Genomic DNA, 26,875 nt, shown 5'->3' with positions numbered 1-26,875 from the left:
TGCTTGATACAAATATTGTAGTGTTTGATGCAGTCTTATTATCAGCTTGGACCGAACATTTATGTGTGATGGGTCAAAAACAGTTGTAAAAAAGGAATAAATTCGTAGCAGGTTGCTCAGACGTAAAAGTGAGCTCGCGATGGATGGAGGTTATTGGTGGTTTCTTGTGTTATTTTAGTTGAAGGTCGGTTTTACTGTAGCACAGACTTACTGTACAGCAGGTCTGAAAGTCTGTCTTCTTTAATAGAGGGTCTTTAATGGAGGGAAACTTGTTATTTAGGACCTGGCAGAAAGGTGCAACTTTAATTTTAATCTCAAATGTTTAATTAGTTTGGCCTCCATAAAACAACTTGTAATGTCAAGATGATAAATATATTGGGTTGTTTGTGTATTTTATGTTGTTTCAGCCCTCTTAGTTACAAGCCTATTAAAGGATGATGGCTCAAGTGAAAACTAGGCAACGGGGCTTCATACAAACTCTCAGTACTTCAGTCTCTGTGTTTCATTATCATTCATCATAATTTTCCTCACAATCGCCCATTCATTCAACAGTTCCTTCTACGTCCTCTTGAATCTGGTATTTGAAAAACAGATTTTAAAAAGAAACAGACTTTAACTGATGTAGCAAAATCACATCCATAGTCAAATATGCATTTTTATTACCAAACGAATACTGAAAATTATAGATCAGGAAACAATCCTCCTGTATTCAATTCATTTTTAATCTGGGTGTGCAGTCTTCCTGAGAAGGAAGAGAGAAGAAAACTGCTGGTATGAAAAGTTCAAGCCCGGTTCTTTATGACACCCATGAAAAAAAGAAGAAAAAAAAAAAAGACTCATATTATCCAGACACCTCTTCACCTGTGGAATTATGAAATAACAGGAATCAGCCAAAACCCATCTGTACAAATAATGGAGGTCCCCTGCAGGTGTCTGCAGTTTTATATAACAGAAGGACAGCTTGCCACCATAAGCACAATTATTCTAGTCTTCCAACCCAAAAAACGAAAGCAACAGTGACATTATAAACCAAAGTGACCAGCGTGTGCTCGTGCTAACCACATACTGTATCTTACCTAATGTGTCATAATACGGGATGGCCTGGACAGACAAGATTAGAAGTCCTGCTGTTACATTTACTCAAGACAACATTCATGAACACAATAACAGTGCCCCGACTCTAAAACAAAACTGACAAACACACCAGGCCAGCCGTTTCCAAAAATAATGACAAAATACAAACATATTAAGACTTCTGGGATCAACATGGATGTTTTTAGGGTGTCTGTGAATCCAACACAATGATTCTATCAGCAGAGAAGGCAAATGATGGAAAGAAATAAGAAACAAGCTGCAGTCTGCCGTTTGCCTAGTACATTGTGAGATTGTTCGGGGCCCAATGCGTTACAAAAATGGAAGCACACATTGTAAACACACTAAAGAGTAAACACACACACACACACACACACACTTCAACAACTTATAAGTACACTTGAAACAAATAAATAATGAACTCAATATTAACATACATACAGTATACTGCTCCTCATTTCAGAGGATGCACACATACAGTAGATTCAAGACATGACTGAAAATCCCAATTCTACACTACGGAGCCCAGATACACAGAAATTCAAATTGTACAAATAACTTGTTTGTGCTTCGTCCCTCTCAAGCTCATTCACACACCAATACTGGGGATGCCGGGTGGCTTCAATCTGAGACATGAACTACACTTTCATACATGTTGTTCTCAATTACCTGAACAGTTTAGGCCTCATACAAGAAGAACATGTAGGCACAGCTTTGACCTTCAAAGTGCATAAGAGCAAATGTTCTACTCGAAATCACTGCGTTGGATTTTCTTGTCTCGGATTTTAATGCTGGCAAAAGAAGAGTCTAAGTCAGACGCAGTCACATGTAAATACATGTTTACTGTACTCCATAACTTTTGGGAACTTGACAATAATATATTTCTATAAAAAGTTCCTTGAAGTCAAACTCTCTCTCTTCTGGTGGCAAAAACAGCATACATAAATCTTTCTTTATGTTAATTACTGAAAAAAGTCATTTTAATTATTTTCCCCATAATAAATAAGCATCTGATTTTATTGCAACCAGCCAATAATATCTAGAAACCCTCTAAAAGACACATACGCATATTTGAGAGTATGTTCATGCATGAGGCCCAATGTTACTGAAGGACCAGTGTGTAAGATTTAGGGGGAACTATTGGCAGAATATGGCAAAAACCAAATCAAATATTAATAAGTATGTTTTCATTAGTGCATTATCACCTGAAAATAAGAATCATTGTGTTTCCGTTACCTTAGAATGAGCTCTTATATCTACAGGGGGAGCGGATCCTCTTCCATTGGCTCTGCCATGTTGCTCTGCCATGTTTACAGTAGGCCAGAATAGACTAACCAAACACTGGCTCTGGAGCGTGCCTTTCGTGGCCACGATAGTTTCTCCTGCACACTTGGTAAGGAAGCGGCGAGGAGAGGGGTATTCAGCTGGTTGAAACCTGCAACCTCACCTCAAAATGTCTCTAAATCCTACACACTGGACCTTTAATTCTCTGATAAAATAAATTCACATGAACTAAACAGAAATAAATACAGCACTTAATATAAAATGAAACATTCTCTTTGGAAAAAGTGAACCAGTTGGTCAGTGAAAAGACAGTTTTCCTCTGGCAGAGTCCTTTGCTCTTGAGCAGATGAGAATATGAGCAGAGGTGTCCGTAAATTGTGGCCTGCTCCACCCTGTATAGTAGCAACCGCAGGGGAGAATCCCCTGAAAACCTAAATGGCACTCCACCACCACCATCCGACGGGAAATCCTGGAGAAAACCCTCCCACAGAGTCAGGGACAGCTTCTATGTCCTCTCTCCATGTCAGCTGATGGCTGCAAATGTTTTTCCTCACTCCAGCTTTGACATCTCATATCTGGTCGTCATGATTTCCTGGGAAAGAATATGCAAATATAAACAATACATTTTTATACAGAGTATCAAGTTTTCATTTTCATTTTCAGACAGAAATCCCCCTGAAAATCAAAGTTATTGCCTGTTATCGTTCAGGCTATAGAGAACAGCCTAATTGTCCCCCTTAGATACACCTGTCAAGCTTTTAATTTTTACACAGCAGTTTACAACATCAACAGTGGTAATTTTACCACTGAAATTTTTAGTGATTTTTTAAACAATGGGCCTGTTATTTCAGAGAGTAAGACAAAATCAGGCTTCTCATTTCTAGCCTGAATTGACAGCAGTCGCTGGCAGATTTTATCAGCTATAGCTAGCAAGGTAATTAAGATAACTATACCTCCAGACTAATTTTAAAAGGTGAATCTTTTAAAAGCGGTTTTAAGTGCACTTAAATGCGCATGGCTAAATACATGACATGATGCTGAAAGACAATGGCTACAGCTGGATTCCCCAAGCAAAAACTTTGCATATTTACCAGCTGATGCCAGAGGGACATGTTGTCTGTCAAGCCAGACAGCCTGTCAAGCTGTCCATTCGGACAGAGCACATATGCAGTTCACAACAATATCAGTGACAACTGTAACACTCAAAATACTTAGTAATCTTTAAAACAATGGATCCCACATTTCAGACAGATGTAGACGAAAGCAGCCCTCTCATTTCTAGCCAGCTACTGTTATTTTTCCAGCTGAAGTGACAACAAATTGTCAGATTTTATCAGCTGGAGCTAGCTCGCTCATCACACCCAACTGTGATTTAGCATGGTACTATAGTGTCACCATACATCACTGCTACAAGACTGTGGAAAAAACATGCTGCCACCATTAGTTGGCAGGGTAAGCCAAAGTGTTAGACTGGGTGCAGTTACTCTTTAAATGCAGACTGTTGCTCTTACTACACACCATGTGCACCACTTTAAGTGAGACAGGTCTGCTGTGTCTAGTCACAGTTGCTAAGCTATGACTGGACAACTGCAATTTGGGGGAGGGGTTTAGCAGTCAGTATGTGCTTGATTTCAATACATGTACAAACAAATGTCCCTAAAATCCCCCAAAACATCCCCATGGGACTTCTTCCTAACTGTTTTTGGACAAAGTTGCTCCATCTCCACATATCTAGTCTGACTGTCTCTGCTTAAAGAAATAACACATTGCTTGTGAATCCTGTTCTGAAGATTATAAAGTAATACATACCTCATCTGAGTCCAGCAGGACTGGTAGAGCTCTGCAGCGACAAACAGGACCAAAGACAGACTCTGTTACAACCACGCATGTCTTATATGAAAACACCTTGACGGAGTAATAAATATAAATGTGACAGGATGCTTACACATCAGTAAGAGAGCTAGGAATGTTATCCTCCACCCACTTCAAGTCGTCATCCTGAACAAGTAGAAAAAGAGGATGAAAAAAGTAAATGCTGCCATCTGCTGAATTATGTGAAACTTGTACAGTAGCATTTCCTAAACTTGGACAACTTCTCTTACTGTAGATGCTTCATTCTGAATAACCACACTGAATTCAACTAATGAATACAGTACTATTCTAAACCAAGTGTGCAGCTGTGTTACTGACTGGGTTTGTTTCAGCAGGTTTCACTGTGCCATTCGCCTCATTTTTAGATGCTCTCAACTTTATGCCATCAGCTGTGAAGAAAAAAACGCAGGGAAAGAGAGAGGAAAAACATTACAAGAATACTGGACACTGAATTTAGTATGTTACAGGGGAAAGTAACACTCCCATGATGTTACTGTACCAATGTTTGTAGAGGCGATGAACTCCTCAATCTCTTCATCGTCAGAGTCGTCAATGAGAGGTGTGAAAGCATACCTGTGGGCATTGAAATTAAGTGATTAATAAAACACCAACAAGTGAAAGGGAAAACGTGTCGGTGAATTCAGCAGTCCTAATGTACTACTTGCCTTTGGTTGTTTGCAGATGGTCTCCATAAAAACATTATGACGAACAGAACGACGGAGAACAAAAACCTCCAGAAAGCGTCTTCCACCCACAGCTCAACCCAATCCTTCCACACAAAAACAGGCCTGATTATCAACAAAATAATTTTTTAAACATTACTACAATTATGAATATGCCAAACAATACTCACAGACTGGCAATCTGCTAGCCTGAACTTCTTTGCTGTCCAGCCTATGAAAATGATGGAAGCTGAGGGAGAAAAGGGTGATTCTGAGACACAAACTCGCTCTACTGTGTGCAAATTGCTACAAGTTTAATATGAATGAAAACACAAATGACAACAAATCATGAGCGCCATAGAGCATGGCATATTCTATTCTAACTGCAAGTGAAGTCGTGCCACTTACCAACGACAGCAAATATCAATGTGTTTGTAAAGTGCCTGTAGAGAGACAACTTGACAGGGTTTCTCCTCAGCTTCAGAGTCTTGATGGTTTGTGCCAGGCTGACAAAGATGTTAGTGGCGGTCAAGGTAAACATGTGGCAAACATTACTCAGAGACTGTATTACATGTCAATCAATGGGGCCTTATTACCACATGTGATACTGTAGTCAAATTCCATGTTTTGCCTTATTTCTTTGCAATCAGTTTTATGCACGTCCCGGTTGATACTAACAATTATTTCCTTCAGGCACTGAGTCATATATGAATAGAACAAACAAAAAGTGATCACTACACTTACCCACTGTTTAAAAAAAAACAAAAAATTAATGGAAGGTACTAAATTGGCTTAGTCCTTCTCCTTTCTCATCTCGCAGGTCCTCATGGATCATGGCGGCACCTGGATTGTGGATCATGGTTGCACCTACTACCATGGTCCTGTGTGAAGGCCGCGGCAACTACTATTGTTCATATCAGTCATATTTCTACTATTATATAAATATACTATCATATATACATATCTCGCTCATAACTCTCTCCCTAAACAGTCAAGGCAGATGGCCATCCACCTGTTCATGTTCATGTCCATGGTTCTGTTCGAGGTTTCTGCCTGTTAAAAGGAAGTTCTGCCTCGCCACCGTCGGTCATTGCTGGTCGTTGCTCTGTAAACTAGTGTGTGTCAGTTTAATCTTTAAACTGATCACCTGTTAAAAGTCAAACCAAGACTGTCCATTAATGGCAAATCAGCAAAATGTTCACTGTATTGATTGTGCAAAAGAAGAAGCAGTGGTGATGGAGGATGTTAAGAGCAGTTAAACTGTCAACCAGAACCAAACCCAACCAAAATAAGCTGTTACAACTTTCAGTAGTGATTAATGTGGGGCAGTTTCTTCTGAGGTGCAGTATGTCTCTCTGCCAGTTTGCAGTTGAACTGCTCTTTTACTGCTAACTATGTGGGAAAGGAATGAAACAGCTGCAGATAAACCTCTCCCGCTCTAATCTGGGCTCATGTGAAGGAGGTGAAGGGCAAAGGGGAACCACACAGGGATAGGTTTTAGGTGCACAAAAGGATATCCACCAGCATAGAGAGGAGTCAAGCAGAGCCAGGGGAATGCTGGCCAGCAGGGCTAAGTCAGAGTCTTTCGCCTAGAAGGGAGGATAGAGCAGGACCACGGGACACAGGGAAGAGAAGAAAGATGTGGAAAAATCACAGATAGGATGGAAAATAAAGAGGCAGCATCGCCAGTAAAATATAGAACCATTCACCAAAGGGCAAATTAGAAAATACCAAATCATTCAACCCATCAGCCAAGGCTACTTCAAAACAATCAATTAATTAAGAAAATATGTCCACTTTGTGATTAGTTGCTTGGGTAAAATAACTTGATTACTGGTGCTGCTGAGGAGTATACTGGAAGGATATGAACCAGATGGCGCAGGAGTCAAACACAGCCAGAACAATCTCTGTAATGAGAACGGGGCCATTGTCTCGACCCTTGATTTTTGCCCACCCAACAAATCAAGAAAATACAAATAGTGATGTCAGTTTTACTTCGAAACACAATGTGAAAACAAACCGCAGAGCTTCATAATAAAAAGCTTTAGTAGAGGTGAAACAATGAGTCCCACTCACTAATCATCAGAAACTTAATGAAGTTCAAATTTGATCATTGAATAATCATTTGCAAACTAACACTGGCTAGAGAGAACTTCTCAAATATGATGATTTGTTTGCTTTATTCTCATTCAAACTGTTGGGATTTTATGACTACTGGTCAACTCACCCCAGTAATCCTTAGAACGCCTTCAATGCTAGCAAAGGCAAAGTAGAGGATGCCGAGCCCCACAACTCTGTGCATTACTGTGCCCAGTCGAGGCCTAAAACAAAAGAGGCATGGAGAAAATGTCAAAGTGGCTTGCCTGATTTTGTTTGTACAATCATTTAGCTTTTTCAATAAAAATATAAAGTAGCTGTGTAGTAGTGCGTACAGGTAAATGCTGACATACTTTACAATGCCGTAGCCAAGGCTGACGATGATGACGAGCAATCGAGCCAAAGTCCTCTTGAGGGCAGAGACCAGCTCGGCAAAGATCAACAGGCCTGGAGCTAAAGACAACAGCAACAGGAAGAACTAGAATTACTGCCTTGTGGTTTTATGACTCCACCTATCAGTAATGCTTTATTTACATTCTGTTTGTCAAGACTCATATAATACATGTAGTGAAGACTTTAATTTAATAAAAAGGTACTAAGTGTCTTTGTGGGCGAAATGGAAGTTATCATTATATTGAACTATAATAATTCTATCCTGAGACATTTGTTAGAAATTTGATTATAATTAGTGTCTGAATTTTTTAGTTATGTTTAAAAATGTGTCTGGTGTGATCACAGTTAACTTTGACCACCAAATTCTAATCAGTTCATCCTTGAGTCAAAGCGAACTCTTTTGCCAAATTTGAAGAAATTCCTTCAAGGCAATCGCATTCATGAACATGGAATGGAAGGACAGATGAACACCTTGAAAACAAAGTACCTCTGGCCAAAGCTGTCACTTGCATGGAGGCACGGAAAAAAACGTCTTACTATCTCACGTGAAAAAGATAAAAGGTATTTTGCGAATGATCTGTAGACACTCACAAGCAGAGCCGACAGTGTTGGTGTTTTCATATTCTGCACAGAAAACAGCCTTCTCCACCATCCCGAGGAAAATGACCCCTGCTATCCAGAACTGGATCCTCAGCAGATCTTTCCAGTAGCACGATGCCCAGATGAACCACAGCAAGGCGTACAGGATGTACACTATGCACATCACCATGTAGAACTGCAAACCCAGAGTGAGGAATTAGTCTATATGCAGCTGTTAATCATTAATTAGAGAAGAAACACGGACAGTTCAATCAACTGTCAACTCTACTTACAATCATGAGAGGCCATTCAGTGACAGAAATGTAGCCATGGCTGCCTTTCATCACCACATTAACTGGAAAAACAAAATCCAGACATAAGACAAGTGAAACATGTTTCCAAACACACTGACCACATTTACTTGCACAGAATATTACCTTTTTGTGCCCTTATTCCGAAAAAGTGTGCATGCAAACTGGTTTTGAAATCTGACACTTTACTGCCGGCTGCAAGCAGCTTCGCAATCATGAGCCAGCTTCTGATTATTATAAGTCATTTCCACACGTTAATGCACCATTCTGGCCGACTTTTCAATCAATCAATGCTTTCAACTGCATTTCCGAGCAAGTGTGAAATAATACAGGGCGATCATGTTCCTCTAAGCCAGTCACACAGTCCATTAGTTGCTCATGATGTAATCGCCTGTTTAAGAAATCTCACCTGTTAAATTCCAGCTGGCATCCTGTTTACTGGACACAATCTTAACAACCAGCAGGTAAGGCCCATCCTTCCACGTGGTGGCGATAACATTGTCTTTGATATTTAATGTGCCGTTCTTCGTGCTGCTGCTGTCATCATACTCCTCAGTAACCCAGCTGATATCCTTTTCATCCTGCAGTATTACAAAAGTAATTCAGTGTTTATCACTTAAAAAAAAAAAACAACTACGTATAAAGAAACCATTTTTAAAAAGTTAAAGGTGCTGAATTGAGACGGATTATGTTTCTGTTACTTTTTGTGATTTTCCTTAAATCTTTGCTAACTTTAACTTACTATTCCAGTACTATCAAAGAGCATTTATGTTTTCTTACTGGTACGTCGGCATTAACAGGTGGACTGACTGGATGTGGGTCTGCCTTGGCTTTCTGAAAAATAAGGAGAGTTACAATAAAGAATGCCATGATGCCAAGTGTGTCACTAGGCTGAGGTGATTAATGTAACAAACCTACTTTGAGCATTGGAAAGGAGCGCAGTCCATTGTTACATGTTATTGGACTGTGTTGGTGTTCAATGTACTCCCCGTGTCCGAGGGGATTTGGATCCAGGCTCTCCCCACGACTCAGAGGTGTTCTCTCATACATTTCCTGCAAACAATGATTCACAATTCAGCATTCATATGCAATCAAGTCTAGACAGACAAGACTGTCAGATCATTTGTATGCACTTATATACTTACTTCAATATTGTTGAATTCATTGTGACACGGATAGTATTTTAAAAACCAGTGAATAGTGAAGGTCACCTCCTCAGGACAGCCAAAAGACACAACTAAAAGAAGACATAAGTGATGATGAACACAAGAGACAAACATGTGCACACGTTTTAAGATCAAGACAGATCAGGAGCACAATTTTCACGTCTTACCTTTCAGTTCAATGTCAGTGTCTTTATACATGGATTTCCTTAACAGCAGTGGTCTTGATGTCTGTGGATTAGTAAATAAAGTTTATGAGCTAGAGTGGAACCAAGGATCACTTTTCTTACCAATCAATATATAATTAGTTTGGTGAACTGATTAATCATTTAGGCGGGTTAGGGATGCTGTAGTCATTATTGTCTTTGGCTCAACCCAATCAAGCCATCTTCTTTCTGTACCTGTTGATCAGATGGATCAACCGTTTATACTATCTGTGAATATGTATGTCTGTATGAGTTCAGTGACAGTCTGGTGAACCTAAGCACACCTAATACTGCAACTGGATATAGAGCCAGAGACAACAACGGAGGGAACTTGAAACTTCTCAATACTTAAATTATTGATCAAGGCTAGTCCTCCTTGGATTAAGTCTGGGGAATGTGCCTTAATACTGATAAACACGAACAGGGACGCCTTCTTGACAGCAACACAACTTTTAAGGTGTTTTTTGTAATATGTTGGAGGTTGGTGACAAATAAACCTGAAAACACAGTTCGAACTGGCATGTGAGCTCTCAAGTCTTGGTCAAGAGATGGTCGTACGATCAGAGACAGAGATATATATTTGGGTGTCTCTCGGGAAGACAGCTAACGAGCAAAGACTGGACAGCTGTTTAAGGGTGAAACCAGCTAGTTAGCCAGCGGCTAACCTTAAAGTGCATATCAGCCTCACTCCTCAAGGCTAACTGCTAATTAGCTAACGACATACTCTGCTCTTTCGGTAGGTCCACATGATTCATGTCTAGAAAAGATCGCAAGTAGCAGTCAATATTGGTTAACACGACACCATTAATTCAGGACAGGTAACTCGTCTGTCATCACGCTCACAGTTGACAGCGAGCAAGCATAACAGGGCTAATGTACCTAACGTTAGCTAGCTGGTGCTGCAGTTATCCAGCAGGTTAAGTATTTCCAGTAAGATACTCACATTTACAACTGTGATTTTCCAAAGACCCGTCTCTGGTGCTGCATCAACCGCATGTATGGTACTTAGTAAAAATACAAAAAGGACTACCCATGGACAGAAAACCGCTCTCGTCGGACAGCTCCACGTCTTCATCCTGCTTGCAGCAGCCATGTTCATTGGTCTTGAACACTCCCCTGTAGGAGGCGCCCTGAACGCAACAACTACAAACAGAGTCTCTGTGTGACGTTACCTGTAAAGCAAGATTTTTTTTTTCTAGGGTGGCGAAGGAACGGCGCGTCGTCCTCTGCCTCTGATTGGCTTAGACTGATATCCCTACCCTAACCCTAACTAATCAACACTCCTTACGTATAAACCAAACCTCCTTCGCACGTAAGTCTAACCAACCCAACAACGAAGGCAATGAGTAGTAGCCAATTAGAGTCAAGCTAGGGCGGGCCACTCTTTCGCCATCCTGTGGAAAAAAACAGTACACCTGTTCCAGCGTGAGACTGGACTGGTTTTTATTAGAAAGGGTGAACAGGCTGCTTCTTATCTCGCTGTCTCTCCCTTATCAGCTAAACTTCAAACCTGCAGTGACCATGACCCACTTCAATCCCATTAACTGAAGATTGCACATAAACAGTTTTCAAGGTACTAGCATTTAGTTTAATATTAATTTAATATTTAATGTTTACTTGAATATTCCCATTTTGTGACACTTTTACTCAAGTAAATTTCAATGGAATATGGTGTTTTTGACGTTTGACATATACTACATACACTATACTTAACCTGTATATATATATATATATATATATATATATATATATATATATATATATATATATATATATATATATATATATATATTTATTTATTTCTCAATACTGATCTATGGAAGTCCAATAAAGCACCTTGCCACACCAATACAAGACAATTTACAGTATCTCCACTAGCACTAGCCATGTACAGCATATTACCAGAAACTATCCTTGAATATATTTAAAGTATGGTCCTAGTTTTTGTCAAACCACCTGAGTATCTCTCCAAGACCATCATGTCAGTATTGACACTGGGAAACTGGCTCAAAAATACTACAAGCTCATCCCTCTTAATCAATTTAAATCTCTTTTGCTAGACATAGAGTGGTGTGAATGGAGGTGTTTTATTTGAATTGATGTCATCTGTCATGCTGTTGTCCTTTGGCTGTTTTGTTGTGATTGTCGTGCTGTAATTTAGTTTTATTGTTTTACATGTATTGTAATGTTTAGATGTATTACATATGTGTTATCAGGGCATCATTGCAACAGAGAGTTTGCTGTCAATATCCTTCACTGTTTAAATAAAGGTTATTTAAGTACAATTTTTGAAGTGCTTTACTTGAATATTTTCATTTTATGCTACTTTATACTTCTACAAAACTACATTTCAGAGGGAAATGTTGTGCTTTTTACTCCACTACATTTATTTGACAGCCATAGTTACTGGTTACCTTGCAGATTTGGATTTCATATAAAAAAAACACACTGAGCTCTTAAGATATAATAGCTTGTTAAAGATTACACCACTGGTTCCCAGCCTTTTTCACTTGTGGCCTCAATCATGTTTCAGATCTCTGAGTTTTTAGCAGTTCCACCACATTTCATTAACTGTTCAAGGCCCATAGAGGTCAAGTTTATAAGATCACTTTATAAATTTTCTGTGCATTTCTATATTTACATTGCAACACACAATTCAGTACAGTAAACAATTTCACAGTTCAGTGTATCTTAAGCTTATGGAGCATGTGCATGGACATGCTTGATGTTGACACACATGGACAACATTCCTAACACTGACATGTAGGCTGGTGTGTAAAGCATAAACTGCTTCTATAAGAATACTACAGGAAGTCCACATCAGGAAATGTCAAGGTGCTCCCAGTGCAATGAGGCATAATGTTTAGTACTGATGAACCAGTTTTACCAGGTTGAGAGTTTTATTACAGTTTGGATCTGCTGGTACCGAGCATTACAGCAGGAAAGAAGTGTCACTCGAGCTGTGATCCATTGCGGTCACATCCGTAACCATGGCTCCATTTGCTTGACTTAAAGCATCACTTGACAAAAGAGGAGTGTCCATTTCAGGAGATCTCAGGGAGAGATCAGAGGAGATCACCACCACATAACGATCATCGTCCTCATCTTCCTCAGCCTCCAGACTCCCATGAATGTCCGCAGTAACTACAGAATTTTCTGCTGCCTGGTGGCTGCATGATGGTGACGAGGTGAACACAGGACGATCTGCAGGAAGCGCTTCTCCGTCAGGGTCCTCTTCAGGAAAGCTGGTGTTGATATAGATAATATCGTCCTTGCTGAAAGACTCCGGGAGCTTTTCTGTGAGCTTTTCCAACATTTCTCGCAGTTGGAAAAAGGAGGGTCTGTCCAGTGGATCGGCCCTCCAGCAACTGTACATGATCTCATACCTAGACGCATGTAAATAAAGGAAATGACTCATTTAATAATGTCTTGTTAATTTTCTGTAAGAGTCTTGTTATAGGACGCAACTAACCAATCTGGAGACACTCTCAAAAATACTTTTGCAAGTTGTAGATTCAGTTTCTAATCTCACTGCAGATTGCTGTGGTGAGAAAAAAGGTTTCAGTTTTAATGTTTTGGCTAAACTGGATGTAAGCCAAAATAAGGAGAACTGAAAAAAATGTGCTCTGCGTACCAGTACAACAAATGCAAACCAACTTTTTGGTGCTGCAACACACAGCAAAAAGGACTATATTTCAGAGGGTCTTATAGTGACACCAAAGCTCTGATACATGCAAGTGGTATCATTTTATCCACATGGAATTTCAGTATTTAAAAGTGAAAAGCTATCATAACGTTTTTAAAATTGTTACTATACCGTATTAAGTTTGCATATTACCCCCAAGATCTGTTCTACTTTTATAGTGTATCTTGACTCTGATATGTTCTCCAACACAATCAAACTCAACTTTAACATTTGCGTCAAGAAGAGCAACACTCACAGTTCATCCAAACAGTCCGCTGGCTGCTTCAGTCTGTGTCCTTCGAGAAGGTAGTCATAAATTTCATGGTTCTGGATGCCTGGATACGGCGTCATGCCTCGTGTCGCGATCTCCCACATGGTAACGCCAAACGCCCACTGCATGACACATAGATTGACTTCAGATGATAGTTCATCATTTGAAAAGCTTGTACTGCACACCATAAAGTGTCCTTTTCTCTGCTATCTAAAAACATCACGGATTAACCCTTACACTTAAAATGGTCTGAAAATCATTTCAAAAGGATCTTCTGCATTTGTATTTGCGGTCCACGACAAAATTGTGTGTGCCTTTTTGCCAACATCACAAACAATTTTTCATCTGACACTTCAGGAAATTGGATTTTTAGAATCCCAAAATTGCAAAACTAGAGAAAATTGCCAAAAAGCGACAAATTCCAAATATTACCACACACCAATGAATGATGCGAGAAAGACAGTCAAAACAAGACCTTTAGTACATTCTTAAGAGGAACACTGAGTAATTAATGCTGCGTGAAGTCGACAGAGTGCTCTGTGTGGATGTCAGACAAATGATTGTGAAATTCATTTGTAATAGAACAGACAGTCATGAGTGAAAGAGAAGTTGGTCATTACTGGAAGAGACGCAGTGTACTAATGGACCAAAGACTGACAGTTCAGAAAAGACAGAAGCAGATGGAAGTACCTACCACGTCACTCTTTACAGTAAAGACTCGGTCTGCCAGACTCTCCACTGCAATCCATTTTACAGGCATTTTGGCTATTCTGCCCTGCCTGTAATAATCTCCACTGTAGATCTTCTTAGATAACCCAAAGTCTGCTACACACACTGTCATGTCATCACGCAGCCTGTAGAAAAAAAAAATCAGGAAAATCAAATTTAGATAAACCTCCCTTAATCCAAAAGTCTAAAAGGCACTATGAAAACGTTTGTACTTGCAACCTACATGCAATTGCGAGCCGCCAGGTCACGATGCAGAAAGTTCCGACCACTGAGATACTCCATACCCAAAGCAATGTCAACCATGAACTTCAGGAGTGTCTGAGTGAGCAAGAACTGCGTAGAAAAACAAACACACAGCACGATAACAGTTTTAAGTTAACATCTTTTAGTGTAATAATAACAAATTAGAACATATATATCAGTGTTTGGCTGAGATCTTACCACTGGACTCTCTCCCAGGCGTGAGCGCAGCAGGAAACTGTGTAGATCTCCATATTTCATGAATGGCAGGATGACCATGGGCTTGGGAAAATGTCCTGAGTCTACCTCCAAGCACACACCTTAAGAGGACAAGTCACACAAGTCATGTGAGGTTTTGCAAATGAAATGAAGAGTGTAATGGGATTCCGTGAGGCTTTAAAGAGGTAATACATCGCTCCTACCGAGCAGTCTGATGACATTAGGATGGTTGAAATCTTTCATGCAGGCCGCCTCATTCAGGAACTCCTCAATCTCCCGTTGAGAGAAGCTATCCACTGGAGAAAGAGAGGAAAGTTATCTTCTACTTGCTTTACAGTTTGGAGATGATCAAAATGTGTCTTTTATAAAGAGAAAGCTCACGTTTCATCGTCTTCACTGCAACTTTTTCTGACCTTCCGTCTGGTTGTCTTAAATGTCCCTCCACCACGGAGCCAAATTCACCTGATGGAATGAAACCAAATCATAAATACCTCACACACTGCACAGGATTACTGATCTAGATACAACCCAGATTCCAATTAAATCAGAACACAGTGTAAAGGTGATAACTTGTTAATCCTTTTTGGCATATACTCAATATATTTATATCCTCAAAATGCATTGTCATTTACACATTTCCAAAAATGAGACTGTTCACTCACCCTCTCCTAGAACCTTCCCTATGGAGAGCAAGTTCCTCATGACCATCACGTCCTGAAGTTTGGCCCGGAGTTCTTCACTAACACCAAGGGTCCCAACTGCAGACAGGACCCACTCAAGTTATTGTGCACAGCAGGACAACATAAATGTCTACATACATGTTTATTTCCCATAGTAATGTCAAGAACATACGTGTGATTCCTATGGCTGATCGATTGTAGGTTCTTTGGGGCTTGTACTGTACAATAGGCTGGAGCTTTTCTCCACCTCCAAGCATCCGCCTGCAGAGGGAGACAGGGAAAAAAAAAAAACAGGGAATGCTCACTAACGTCATTTACACACACACGGACTGACGAGGTGGCCATGCAGAGGAAGCCCTCTGAGCTGTCACATGGTGTTTTCCTATCTGAGCTGCAGCCTGTGACACATTCCTATCCATATCCTGAGTGGCAAGACTGAGTCACAGACTTCATAATAATGAATTCCAGACTATTTACAGCTGGTTTGTGTCCGTCTTTCCAGCTGCACACTTATTGCTGGCCTCAGGTGCAGAGAGTGGTGATTAAGAGGAAGCAAAAGCAGTTTATTAACAGAGACCGGAAGTCCAAGTCCTACTACAGCGCACCACTGGGGACAGATTACAACCCCAGGTGCCAAAACAAAATGAGCTACAGCATCAACATCTTTTATGTTGTTAAATTAATGTAAAGACGAACCTATACAGAGAAATGGGTCACAAATTCAGTGATTGGTAGCAATTTTTTAAAATAAGACAATTCAACTGGATTGGAACAAGGCTGGTATGTGTTTGCACAGAAGGTGAAAGACTGTCAGCATACCCAAAGCAAGAGTCATAGGTCCTGTTGCGTACACAGATAGCCCCCGACAGGATAAGCATCAGAAGACAGAAGCCACACACGACGCCCAGCACAACGTAGACAGAGTCTGGAACGCCGGTGTCAGGACTGGACGACGGAGACACAATTAATTCTGAGATAGGAGGAAGAAATGACAACCACGATTAGAGTTTAGAAAAACAACAATGGGATATTACAGCATTGTAGTAATGGTATGTCAGCTCATGTTAGCGTATTTTTTCCCAAAATGAACATAATAAAAACATGTTCATAGTTCACAGTATAAATCAATAAGTATTTGATAAGGAATTGATCCCAATTCCGTAAAAGTCAGCAAACTTCAGTCTTCTGGATTTCATGTTGCTTTTTTTAATGCCATAAAAATGATGACTGTTAATCAATGTGTTTAACTGTTCCACATTTTTATGACAATCCATTTAACAGCTGTTTAGATTTCAGTCTGACTGAAGGAGTTGACTGACATCAACATTTCTAGCCCAACGCCACTGCTGTGGCTAAAAATACTGAAGACAGCCTTGAAAAGGCACAGCATCTAATCACAGGGCAGTAATGTTATTCTAGTATGGTTCAATACGTCAGCTGAATATTGTCGCCAGATTATAGAGTTCCCAGATGAGGAGATAAATCAATAGAGCAGCTTACTGTTCTCTGGCACAAAGAGCCAGACTCGTGGACTGACCATGCCGCTGCCTGCCTGTGTGCATGCAGCCACCTCCACACTGTAGGTTGAGTTGAATTCCTGCAGTTCGACAAAGGCCACGGTTGAGTTTCTGTGGATCTGAAATAACACACAACAAGTAAGATCATTTAAGTGTGTGTAGCCTAGTGTCAGAATTATCTTTGTGCAGAGAAAGTTCAACCTCTTAGAAGAATATAGGTTACAGGCTAAACTATTTTATACTGATACAGTACATTAAGTTATTAAACTGACAGAGAAGTTCATTTTCAAATTCATGAAAAGTGATAATATTCTGGGGAAGAGCATACCTAGGAATGTGCAACATCCTAAATCCAGTTTAACAACTATGTCCCTTCTCTTTTTTTCTCATCTCCGGTTAATGCATCAACAATGAACAAGAAATGCAATTAAAAAGTCCCTTAAAGCTGTTTTCATACAGTCACCTAGAAAATGAAACCTTTTTGGAAAATCCCACAGAACTGTATACCATGGATTATTGTATATAATGAAACTCTCGTCAAGAAAAAAAAAGGGAAGGAGACTAACTTTCTAAATAAGCTCATGTGCTGTGATGGGAGGGAACATGTGACAGACATAGCCCGGTGTTTCACAATGCCACACCGTAGCATCTGGGGTTCCTGCTTTGCCAATGTGCTGACAGTCAGACTGGGAACGCTGAACCCATGATTAACGGTCTATCATGTCTGTGGCACCAAACAGAGGGCGACATGTGGTTAAATGTTCTGACAACAACTTTTGGAAATCAACTTCAAATTCAAAAGAAGACGATGGCACCGCAAATTCTACCATAAAACATGCAAAATTGTCGCAAGCATCAGTAACAAATAATTCCTCTAATATGAGGATAACTTGTTTCTTTTAATTATTTATTTTGCAACAAGGCAGTTTTATAGGGACAGATGAGTCTGAGGATTAAACAAGATGCCTTTGAGCACATTTCCAGTCACTGTTACTATTACAGAGACTTTTATGTGTCATGACATCACCAACTGACTGGACGACGCATCAGAATATTTAGGCCTATGGTGCACATCCCATTGTATTCATATTCCATTCACACACTGTGATGACTCAAGGCCACATGCTGAAGCAAGAAAAACACTGAATACCAGCTTTCACACCGTCAGCTTCCTTTAACTACGCCACAGACAGGAAGGAACGGAAACACACTATTGTACTAGAGAGCACTTGCAGGAAGAGAAGCTTTATGGTGCATAAACAGCATCATGGAATGATGCACCGGACATTTTATGCGTACGAAAGCGCTTGTTATTAAATTAAACTCTCCTATTTCTGCGAGAGTATCCAAGAAAAGGCACTTTTCATAAATGACTTTCCCAGCCTTGCTGATTCATGAGCGGAGTGGAGAAACTGTTGTTCATAGATGATGGGGAAGCTGACACCTGATTCAGCAGGCAGGACAAAGGGAGGATCACATAAATTCCCAATATGCAAGGCTCATTCTTTTCATATTTGTCATACATTAATCATTGTTATCAGAAATGTTCAAAAAACATCAGCTCAAACACAACACTATGGACTACACTATGGCTACTGTTCATATTACTTAAGATACAATATACAGTGTGTACAGGGGAGAATATGTGTTTGGAAGTGTAGTCATGATTATATTCTAATGTCTGTAGTGGACATATATAATAATAAAGTAATACATTTTATTTATATAGCCTAACAAGGCGACAAAGTACTTAACAGAAAAAAGCTGATTAAACACAAACAATAAAAACAACAAAGGGAACATAGAGCACAAAGAGATTAAGTTAAAAGTGGCCAAAAGAAAAAGTGCAGCAACATATGGAATGGTTTCTTATAAAACAAAGTTTTAAGAAGGGATTTAAAAGACCCTAATAATGCATACGTATGCCATTAGATGCACTGCTAGTTGTAGTCGAATGACAACTAACATGGATTTAAAAAGTAATTTACTGTAATTAAGCTACTCTTGTTTCACTTTTCTAGTAGTGCTAGTAGTTTGTACATATCTACTGCACATGTGTATGACTTTACATTACTAGGTGTGTTTGTATTTCTATATGTGTACATGAAAGCATGTATAAGAAAAACATTTGGGGATATTTGAATATGGTTACCTGCTACCTATCGCAATAACATACTTTTAAGTTTATTAAAGATTCTAATAAGATTGTGCCACATTTTGATACTACTTGAGGCTGGCTGAGTCCGCCATTCCTGTACTGCATTCAGATTGCCTTCAAACGCACAAGGAATTCACAAGAACGGAAGCACGTAAGCAATCCCTCATTGCTGTTTGTGATTTTATATCAGTGATAACAGCCTCACAGTTTCCTGTTCACTCTCTTTATTTTGTATCAGAGCTGAATGAAATTACTGCTAATGCAAACTGAACGCTTCCTATTGCTGCTGCCAGCCCATGTTTCAGCAGTTGAAATCTTTTATTGTGAAGTGGTCACAGGAAACACTGTGTATTTGTCACTGATGTGTGGACTACACCTGCTGTGACCATGGTGAGTGATTACAACTTTAAATCTGTTTGTATGTATTTGTTTTCTTTCCACTTTTTTCTAATCTATATTCTATTAATAATCTAAGTTACAATAAACACGGCAAACTCAGTAAAAAATTATTCACGAAAAAAATGACAGATCCTTAATTACTGCGATGCCAACAAGCTCACCTTGGTCACTTGTGCGCCATGTCTGACAATAACATCGTAGCCTCGCAGGATGCCATTTATCTTATCATCTGGGGGAGGTTTCCAACTGATCACCAGCCACGACTCGTTCAGCTGGACGGTGACATTTCGAGGATAAACTGATGGCACTGAGAAAGTGACAAGAAATAGGAAAGTGGGGGAGTCAATCATCAAGTGTGGTAACAAAATCACAAAAAAACTTGCATAACATGCCAACCTATAAAACAAAACTGAAAAAAAAAAAAAAAGTAAGACTGCTCGTCCATTGAAATCTTTGATTACAGTTAGGTATGTGGTCACTTCCTGGTACAGCTGAAATCTTTCAACTAAAATATCCCCTATGGTGACTTTAGGAAGGAAATTGAAAGCAGCCCCACCCAGTGAGTACTTTGTGTTTTCTCAGTGAGAACACTCCTATTTCCTCTGTGACCCTTCAGGAAAATAACTAGATTTAGTGGACATGACATTTTAGTGAGGGGGCCAGAGCAGACCAGTTCAGGTAGTTGTGCAAGTTCCGTAAATTCTAGTTATTAGATGCTGCTGCTGCAAGGAGGCTTATACGCTGAGCACATTTTGGATGGGAAATTAGTCGGCTAATTACAGAGTGCAACGTTCCTGAATCCTAAACAGGAATCTGCTATGATGAGAGGAAGGCGGGAGCATAAGGTTGTTCTTTTGAGTAAAAACACAAGGTGGTGTTTAAGGCAAATATAGCCTTCAGAATTCAAACGGCCACACACATGTGTATATGCATGGGTGGATTAGATTTTGGATCTTTTTCCCATGTATCTGCTGCAACTGCACTCCAAATCTGCTGCTGTATCATCAACTGCAAACAATAGTCAGCCTGCAACTTGTTCCAAGGTTACTTAAGTACTCACGCACCTCCCTCTGTGGTGTTGCTCTGGATCCACATGGTGACAGGAGAGGCTCCCACCTCATTGCTGCAGGAAACACTCAGGTTGTACCACGTCATAGCCTGCAGCCCGGGGACTTCATACTGGAAAGGCGGCACTGTGACGTTGACGAACCGGGTGGTCATCACCTCCCCTTTCCTGCGGCTCACTTCTTTGACCTGAGATGCACAGAGAACATGTGAGGATCAATGTGAGGACATGCAACGGCAGCGCTGTTCGTGCAGATGTGGGGCTTACCCTGATGTGACATTGAGTTAGTGGAGAGAAACCATCATGTCCAGGGCTCCAGCTCAACAACAACTTATTGGACTGCCTCTCCATCACAGTAACATTAGACACAGGGCTGGGAAGGACTGCAAAACACCATAAAAACCCTTATTAACTCTCTCACATGGAGGCATGCAGTCGGCATGCAGAGCGTGAAAACCTCTTGGAATGTCTAACAGCTTAAAAAAAAAAAAGACCCAGTTTTACCTTTGATGTTGATATTTGCTTCTCTGGAGGTGGTGACACCCTTCGTGTTGTAAGCTTCACAGCTGAACTGAGTGTACTTGTCCACACCTGCAATTGACACAGTGGAGAGGATAATGTAGCACTTTGACTGTTGTATGAATTCAAAATAACCAATCGTCAAGGTCAAGACAGGGAGAAAACTCAATTACAAGTTAAACAGACACATGCGCATCAGGTTCACTGATTTCTCTCTGTGCAAAAGGTGCCTCTGGGGAAAACGTGCCATGTCAGCCTCAACAGAGAAGCGAGACTAAAACTGGTACCAAAAAACGCATTTGGGGATGACTCGCTCCTTTATTATACCTCAAAAGTGCACACAGCAGTGCGTCATGCAGTAAGCTCAAATTGAGCCTCTCCACTGTGATGTACTATGGTAACAATTCTTTCGCTGGGTCTCTTTTCCGGGATGCACAATTCCTGCCTTTCAACAGCCACCGATCTGCCCGGTTAGAATGGGACTGGGACAGCTGCTAAATAATGTCCCTTTTGTGCTCTGTTTTCCAGTGTCTCTATCTCGGAAACCTTTCCACAAAGCCAATCACAGAGCGGCCTGTGAGAGATGACTGGAACCAAACTCGGGGTGTTTTGTTTACATTCTGCAGAATATCACGACCTCTTAAGTTTGCCTTCCTCTGCTCTGGAGCACCAGAGCGCTTCGCTGTTCACACAAACCCTGGCAACCGTAAGTTTGTTTGCACCAAGATAGAACCTTATTGAAAACAGGCTGGATTTAATCATCCAATCAAGCATTAGATTCACACCAGAAAAAAACATCTATAATAGACTTTCAATCACATATCACAATCACAATCATAGCTCAAAATTGCAAAAAAAAAAACTGACGTTGAAGCTCTGAGAGAAATGTGCAAATACATCAGCACATTTTCAGGCAAGCTGTGCAAACGTAATTACCGCATGCCTCATTTCAAACTGCATGGCAAACAGATGGTTGGGGCGCAGTGTGCACTGAGCATGTCTGACTGTCATCCCAAATGAAACTGGTCATTCCGATATAATTTCACCAAAGTCCAGAGAGAAAACAGGAAAAAAGCCACATTAGCAAATGTCACAACACCATCGGCAGCTTTACTTTAAAGTGATTTTAGCAAAACCTTTCGAGTCTTGAGATTTCGGCTCCTGTCGGGTTGAAACATTGCTGCACATACAGAAGTTTGTTGTTTGCTTTTTGTGGCTGTGATCATGTTCAAATGAATCCCAGTGTCCACAAAAACGTCTCCAATTACACCTGCAGCATAGCCACCTTTCTGCTCTCCACACATACAGTATGATGAGCATGTTCCAATCCTGTTTAAGTCTACATCTGACAGAGCAGCATGGGTGTGCAGTATTTTGCTATAACAGTGAGTGTTTCCAAAATACTGTGCTAATATATGACAACAGAGAAGGGGATTATATTGCAGGGGTTGTTTCATCGATTGATCCTTTGTTTCAAAACCTGCAGTGGATTAATAGAAGGTCAAGGACACAGATATAAGATATGCAGTGTCTCAAATTCATGTCGCATTAATCACAAACCATTTTTGTAAAGTGTATACTTTTTTTGGAAAAGGGAAATGAACAAAGTTCAGTCGCTTACATTTCTGCTTTCACCGTACTTGGCAAGCAAACGAAAACAAAAAGCAACAACACCGTAAAAAAAAACTAGATGGGTTAGCCACTCAAATGGAAACACATGAAATTATAGAGGGAAGCGTTCCATCTTAGTGAGCTGCCCGAGATGTCTATGTTATTTTTCCATTTTTATATTCAGGCAGTAAATATAGCTGAACTACTCTTTCATGTCACAGCTAAGCCAAAGACTTTTCACTCTTTATTACTGTGTAGCACATTTGGATAATCAGTTTTTCGTGTGTGTTTGTTTTCAAAGCTGAAGTGCCAAATCTGTGTCCACCTTCCCACAATAAATCGGACCTAACGCTGCTGTCGTGAGGCGGATCGAGTAATGACACGTGAATAAGAAGGCTTTCCGCAACCCAAATTAACTATCTTCAACCTCTACATCTCCTTAACGTATAATACCATGATTTCAAGAGATATGAATGAAACGTGCATGTGAAAGACTCCACATAACAAGAGCACTGTAACAATATCTTGAGATCTAAGCTCCCGTGGAAAAAAGGGCCGTAGACTCATAGTATGCATGAGGTGCAGAAAAGTGGGTTTACACTGTTTTGTTGGGCCAATATTTGGTCCTGCGCAGAGCTCTGGTAGCCAGCCAGCCTCTGTGTCCAGCCCCTCCCTGCTGGTTAGTGGGCCGTCCCGTGAATGAGGTCTTTGTCCATGGAGCCAACCCCCGAACAGACTCCCTGTGCTGCCCCCCATCCCCTTAGTGCCCAGGCCCTTGCACACGCTGGACCAAAGCACAGCTCTGAACCTTTAACCCCTCAGCTTCGGGCGGTATCACCGCTCGCTGGCTACAGCGGGAGCGCTTAGCCTGCGGCGAGCTGAAAATGAAGGGTTAGCGCACGCAGGGCAGAAAGGTTATGCTTCTAATAACAAATGTTTGCTTTCAAGAGGAGCGCTGCTGAGGCCATAAAGAGAGAGTCCATGTTTGAAAAGACCGTTTGCCAACAATTGTATTTTTTTTTAATGTAATGCCATATAATTTCAAGACAATTCCATATTCATTTGAGAGCCTGACATGAAAATAAAACTCAAACATGAACTGATATTCTTGCAACTAGTCTTGAACTCTATACTCAGTATATTCATGAGAAATAATCATGTTCACTTTGATGTTAATTTTAATGTAGAGCTGTAATGCTGGCGAGTGGTGTCGATCTGCTCATGTGGCTCTTGGCAAGAAAGTGAAGCATATTTCTGAAAATGTCAAACTATTGCTTTAATCAGCCTTACAGCAAGTGTTGCATCTCCATCGTTTTGTGTTTTTGTTTTCTCATGTCAAATTGTCTTCAGTGTACGGCTAGCAGAGCAGTGTCACCAAAAGCACTGACCATGCGTGAATGACCGCTGTTAACCATTCAGCAGTGCTGCAGGAGGCCCCAGTGACACTGACCGGGGCCATAAATCTCACTGCAGCAAGCAGAGTACAGACGCTGAGGCAGCAGAGACGAGGCAGAATAGAAACCACCGACAAAGTGATGCGAGCTGAGCGAGACCCGCTGCACACTCCACAGCCGTTATCAGAGAGCCACATGTCCTTTTATCTTTACCGATGAACCTTTCCATAAGCAACCACAAGAGGAAGCTCACCAACAAACGAATTGGTTTAATAAGCTATAGCTTGTATGGGATTTCCAGTAAACTGCTTTTACAACTTTTTATACAAGACAGAAGTTCTTTAGCTCACAGGAGTACTTTTAAATTAAACAAGGGAGAGACTTTCTTCCAGAGAAAGCAGCTCCTCTAACACACTGCAGACTGACAAAGGAACAAAGTCTGAATCTCACGTCAGTGTGATAAACCTCAAAGTACGAATTCAGCTTCTTTCTGTCTGATTCAAGGTGCCACTCAGACTTATGCTGAGTCATATTCTGGTCATTCATTGAAGAGTGGCAAGATATTACACTTCTCTTTTGATGATTACACCACCTCAAGAGGAACGGGCAACAAATAGAGGGAAGGAGTAGTAACACGTGTTCCCGGTATGCGTGAGGAAGAGAGATGATGAGAACCAGACGGCGTGCTTGGTGTCTCACCTGTAACAGAGTGGTTGCTGGGAGAGTCATGAAAGTCGCTGTCAGGTAATCCGTCACGGAACCAGCGGATCTGAACGGGGTCTGGAGGCCCGACGGCCTCACACGTCAGCGTGAATGCTACGTTCCTTGTTACGTTCCTGTCCTCTGGTTGACGGAGAAATGTCGGTAGACCTACAGACCAATCAAAGATGTGCGACAGTGTCACGAAAAGTGCGGACGGCCAAAGATACTGCCAACGCCGGCACCGTGCTGAAACTCACCTTCCACCTCGATGATGACTGGCTGAGACTCGACCAGCCTGGCGTTGACGGTCAGTCTGCAGCTATACTCCCCAGCATCTGATCGCTGCACTTGATTAATGCTGTAACACAGTACATGAAGACATTTGTCAATCCCCGCAATCAGCCTGTCAAATTGCTTTTCACCTCTGTGGGTTACATACCTGACAGTGGAGAGGAGAGTCGTGACCCCATCCGTAGTGGTCTGGAGCTCATTGATCACCACCTGTACGTTTCCCGCCAGGTCCTGGCCGTTCTTCACCCACGTGATGGTGGGCTCCAGCCTGGCGTCGGGGATGTCGATAGAGCAGTTGAATTTTGCTTCGTGGCCCTCTGACAGCTGGATGGTGCCTATGGTGGGCTTGAAGTGCAGCCGCCTGAGCTGATCTGGGCTCAGATAAACTCTTGCAACGCGGCCCACCTGAGGGTCAGAGGTCCTGGTGGGACGGTGGAACCGGCTCCTAGAATGCTGAGCTGTTTGCAGAGGGAGATGTTTGATATATCTTATTCCGACTGACTGTAACACCAGCAGCGTACTGACAAGGGAAAAACATGAGTTCTGGAGGAATGTGTCAAACACAGTGTTCGTTCCTGGGAGCTGATAAGAAAGATTTGATATCCAATGGCAAGTGACAGAACCAGAATTGTGTTTACATCCATGATGCAGCATTCAAAAACATGAGTATGTCACAGTTAGCAGCTCAAAATTCAATATATTCTGATGTAAATGACAAAAAAACTGAGAAAAGCAGCAAGTCTGTTCAGTTGACAAACTTGAACCAAAGAATTTTTGGACTTTGTGCAGAAGAAAAATTAGTCAAACCATGAATTCATTATTAAAACAACAATAATAGTTGACTGATTGACTAATGATTTATCAGCTGATCACTGCAGCACTAATCAGCTTTCACTGAACTTTACAAACTTAAATATGTTTGTAAAAAGGCATGAATAGTGAAGTATAGGCCAGATGTAGCTCTTTACCAGATGGCTTTATCAAGTATTTTTTTTATTGTCACCGTTCCAGCTCATAACCGAGTCAGCCACATTTTAAGGCCATGAAGAGAAGCGACAGACAGATCAACACATTCAGGACTTTCTGTAAGTCTATAGAGACATCCCTAAACCTCCTCAGCGGACATACAGCTATTTAAATGAGTTGAAATGTATTCCAGCTGCTGTCATCATGCAGAGGAGAGAGCTGCTGCGGATCGAGTGAAGCTTGAAGTCCCACTTTGGGACTCGTGAAGTTAGTAAACCTCCAAGAAAACAGGCAACTCACCGCTGACCGGGCTCCCTGCAACAATGGCTAAAGTGGCTGTGGAGAGAAAGACTCCAAACCAGCCTGGAGTTGACCTCTTTGCCATGACCGAGTCTGAGCTCTTCACCGCGTCTTTCTATCCCGCGGCAACGATCCGGAAACCTCCACGTCTTTACTCTGAGCGGACTGTGCGGGACCGGACGCTTTAACTGCGGACAGTGAGCGACATCGGCCGCTAGAGTGGCTCCTGCTCGGTTTGTGTGCTGAGTTGTTGACCCGAGATCAGACCGAGTGGGGGAAAAAAGTTTACTTGTCCCGACGTCACAGGAGGATCCCATGAAGGCGGTCCAGGGGGAGCGCGAGGCGCAGCGCAATGCTGACAACAAGCGCAACACTGCAGGACAACAAACACATGTGTGCACGCACTCAACAAAACATGCAACTTTAAATACATTTTTATATTTTTTATCCTGTTATATATTTTTTCTTA

At 41.1% G+C, this 26,875-nt stretch overlaps 2 protein-coding genes across 4 annotated transcripts; both read right to left on the bottom strand.

Moving 5' to 3' along the window:
* Window positions 1-637: 637 nt before the first annotated feature.
* tmem87b (transmembrane protein 87B) lies at window positions 638-10,911 on the bottom strand. 3 transcript variants are annotated; one of them, XM_041947647.1, is made up of 19 exons: window positions 10,832-10,911; window positions 9,624-9,684; window positions 9,436-9,527; window positions 9,209-9,343; window positions 9,071-9,124; window positions 8,700-8,871; window positions 8,273-8,334; window positions 7,992-8,175; window positions 7,361-7,460; window positions 7,138-7,231; window positions 6,777-6,848; window positions 5,319-5,427; window positions 5,102-5,160; window positions 4,914-5,017; window positions 4,748-4,821; window positions 4,567-4,637; window positions 4,322-4,374; window positions 4,186-4,216; window positions 638-2,968 (listed from the first exon to the last, which is right to left on the bottom strand). In XM_041947647.1, exons 2-19 carry the CDS (start codon window positions 9,652-9,654, stop codon window positions 2,927-2,929), a joined length of 1,539 nt encoding a protein of 512 aa, XP_041803581.1. In that variant the 5' UTR covers window positions 9,655-9,684; window positions 10,832-10,911; the 3' UTR covers window positions 638-2,926. The 3 variants fall into 3 exon arrangements, with proteins under 3 accessions (XP_041803581.1, XP_041803579.1, XP_041803580.1); XM_041947645.1 differs by lacking the exons at window positions 6,777-6,848; window positions 10,832-10,911 and adding exons at window positions 6,428-6,499; window positions 10,603-10,791; XM_041947646.1 differs by lacking the exon at window positions 10,832-10,911 and adding an exon at window positions 10,603-10,790.
* A 1,114-nt stretch (window positions 10,912-12,025) lies between these two features.
* mertka (c-mer proto-oncogene tyrosine kinase a) lies at window positions 12,026-26,661 on the bottom strand. Its single transcript, XM_041947260.1, has 19 exons — window positions 26,407-26,661; window positions 25,289-25,598; window positions 25,107-25,207; window positions 24,847-25,017; window positions 21,128-21,214; window positions 20,891-21,006; window positions 20,622-20,811; window positions 19,719-19,864; window positions 16,984-17,119; window positions 16,303-16,453; window positions 15,656-15,744; window positions 15,466-15,561; window positions 15,185-15,265; window positions 15,007-15,099; window positions 14,786-14,904; window positions 14,568-14,677; window positions 14,310-14,469; window positions 13,601-13,737; window positions 12,026-13,045 (listed from the first exon to the last, which is right to left on the bottom strand). The coding sequence occupies exons 1-19, from the start codon at window positions 26,489-26,491 to the stop codon at window positions 12,592-12,594; spliced, it is 2,832 nt and encodes a 943-aa protein (XP_041803194.1). The 5' UTR covers window positions 26,492-26,661; the 3' UTR covers window positions 12,026-12,591.
* Between the last annotated feature and the right edge of the window lie 214 nt (window positions 26,662-26,875).

Source organism: Chelmon rostratus, chromosome 11 (genome assembly GCF_017976325.1).
Source record: "Chelmon rostratus isolate fCheRos1 chromosome 11, fCheRos1.pri, whole genome shotgun sequence".
In the NCBI taxonomy this organism is placed as follows: Eukaryota; Metazoa; Chordata; class Actinopteri; order Chaetodontiformes; family Chaetodontidae; genus Chelmon; species Chelmon rostratus.
The sequence above is the reverse complement of the archived record's forward strand: the minus strand, read 5'-3'. Positions and strand labels throughout refer to the sequence as shown.

Excerpts from the sequence above, each read along its gene's own strand:
- tmem87b (XM_041947645.1), bottom strand. The coding sequence starts at position 10,758 with ATGAACATGGCTGCTGCAAGCAGGATGAAGACGTGGAGCTGTCCGACG. Across the intron at positions 9,685-10,602 it reads GGAAAATCACAGTTGTAAAT|ACATCAAGACCACTGCTGTT; the intron begins GTGAGTATCTTA and ends ACTAATCCACAG. Across the intron at positions 4,217-4,321 it reads CCTAGCTCTCTTACTGATGT|AGCTCTACCAGTCCTGCTGG; the intron begins GTAAGCATCCTG and ends TTGTCGCTGCAG.
- mertka (XM_041947260.1), bottom strand. The coding sequence starts at position 26,491 with ATGGCAAAGAGGTCAACTCCAGGCTGGTTTGGAGTCTTTCTCTCCACA. Across the intron at positions 16,454-16,983 it reads GCTCTTTGTGCCAGAGAACA|AATTAATTGTGTCTCCGTCG; the intron begins GTAAGCTGCTCT and ends CTCCTATCTCAG. Across the intron at positions 15,266-15,465 it reads AGGGAAGGTTCTAGGAGAGG|GTGAATTTGGCTCCGTGGTG; the intron begins GTGAGTGAACAG and ends TCATTCCATCAG.